This window comes from Phoca vitulina, unplaced genomic scaffold, assembly GCF_004348235.1.
Source record: "Phoca vitulina isolate PV1807 unplaced genomic scaffold, GSC_HSeal_1.0 scaffold4021, whole genome shotgun sequence".
Classification (NCBI taxonomy): domain Eukaryota; kingdom Metazoa; phylum Chordata; class Mammalia; order Carnivora; family Phocidae; genus Phoca; species Phoca vitulina.
Genome location: NW_022593703.1, coordinates 1 through 1,838, shown reverse-complemented (window position 1 = coordinate 1,838; position 1,838 = coordinate 1). Strand labels below are relative to the sequence as shown.

The 1,838-nt window shown below is 42.8% G+C and overlaps 1 protein-coding gene across 1 annotated transcript; it reads right to left on the bottom strand.

Annotated features, from left to right (window-relative positions):
• Positions 1-161: 161 nt before the first annotated feature.
• LOC116629824 (interleukin-26-like) lies at positions 162-780 on the bottom strand (the record flags this gene model as incomplete). Its single annotated transcript, XM_032400030.1, is given in 4 exon segments — positions 162-296; positions 469-525; positions 611-636; positions 639-780. Coding segments are annotated over 4 exon segments (360 nt in total), but the record flags the coding sequence as incomplete, so codon positions are not given.
• Between the last annotated feature and the right edge of the window lie 1,058 nt (positions 781-1,838).

Genomic DNA, 1,838 nt, shown 5'->3' with positions numbered 1-1,838 from the left:
TTCAGTGCTGGTTCACTGACGATAAACTGTCCATTTGGACCACAAGCCAATAATTAGAAAGCCCCGTTTACTCACCCTTCCGTGTGGAGACGGCTTCCTACATGCTGGTTTCTAGGTAGGTTTCTAGGCTCAAACTCACCGTATTTGCTGTGCATACTTACGCAGCAGCTCAACTGCTGCCTAAGGCTATGAAGTTCTTCCACAAAATGTATTTCCCTGCAGACTTGTAACTGGAGTTGACCAAAAACATCTTCCATGAAGAAGGACAGAAGCTGTTCTTGGAATCTGCAGTTTTTCTATAAATGACATATAAGAAATTGCCTAAGGTAAAGCACCAATAGCTTTTGTAAAATGTCGCTGAAATACCCACCTGATTATTACTTAATGGCCATCTGGAAAAATTAAAATGCAGGGGAGAAAGCATCAAGCAAGTAGAAAAACGAAAAAGACATAAACCCTCTGGCTTACCGTAAATAGCTTTTTTGTTTTCTTTTTTAATAATCGTATATTTTTTATGTGGTCTTCCTACAATAAAACAAAGAGAACTAAGTTTCATCCAGAATGACAAATGTCTCTTCGGCCATCATTTTAAGCAGAGCCCAACACTTACTGGAATCGGTGCTTTGAGCCATGCTGCTTGACATACAGCGTGTCAACAGCTTGGGACAGTGTTCCCCTTGGGTGACAACCTTTTGCGGAGGAAGATGGCTTGTGCTTGGCAATGGCAAGAGACAGAGCGGCCAACAGCAACCCAGACCTCCAAATGCAATCCACCTGCATTTCCCTCCACCCCACTCCGGGCTCATGTCACTGGTGGCAGCCAGAGAGTGCTTGTGCTGGTGAGATGATCGGATAACCTACTTACGTGAGCTCTCAAGGCCACCTCTCCGATGAGAAGCTGTGGTAGATAACTTACAGTGTATATAGAGGAAGATCACTTTGGTTGTTCTGTTTTTTTAGAGCTTGCTTCATAACCAAAACTACTTTGACCACACTATCTGTGACGTTTAAAAAGCTCAAGTTTACTGATAAAAGTTGGGGCCCCCTTTTAAAAAAATGTCAGAATTTCAGTTGCATATCACAACAGATTCATTATTTTTAAAAGTCATGCCAAGCCAGTAAGAGACTGATCTCCAGGGATTTTTTTTAATTCCCATATGGGAAAAACAAAACAAAACAAAAACCTCCTTTCTAACCAATATCTGCCCCCCCCCAAAAAAAATTAACTAAAGGTAGATTGGACAGCCCTGGGAAACACGCTCATGATCTCATATGGGTGTTACATGTCTCCCTGGCCAAGCCCTTCACCCAGCACCCCCGCCCCCCCAGGGACCACCATTCTTCAGCCAGCATCAAGACCCAAGAGAGGACTTCTCCAGTTTTTCTCAAGAATCTTTCCAGCTCAGAAATTGTAACCCCCCCCCAACATATTCAAGATTTGTTTGGCATAGGACCTGGGATTAAGGCTCACAGTTTAGTAAATTCTCTATCATCTCTGTCCAAAATGACCACCTAGACTTCCCCTCTAGCTCTAGACTTCAAGTAGTATGTACATTTCTTGAGGAAAGAGACCCAAACTTTCCATCTCTGAATTCTCAGCATCTCCCATGGTGCCTCCTCTAAAGACGTACATCCAATATTAGTTGACTAAATACTTTCCTTTCCACATCATGAAATGCTACTGTAACTGCATTGTTTTTTAATTTATTCCATCAACAAATTTCTGTCAAGGCTCTGCTTATACAAAGACCAGTGCTAGGTACTAGGGGGCTATAAAGGCAGATGCTCCATGGAATCCTGTCCTCAGTTCTGTCCCAGTTCTCCTTATGGTGGTAGGT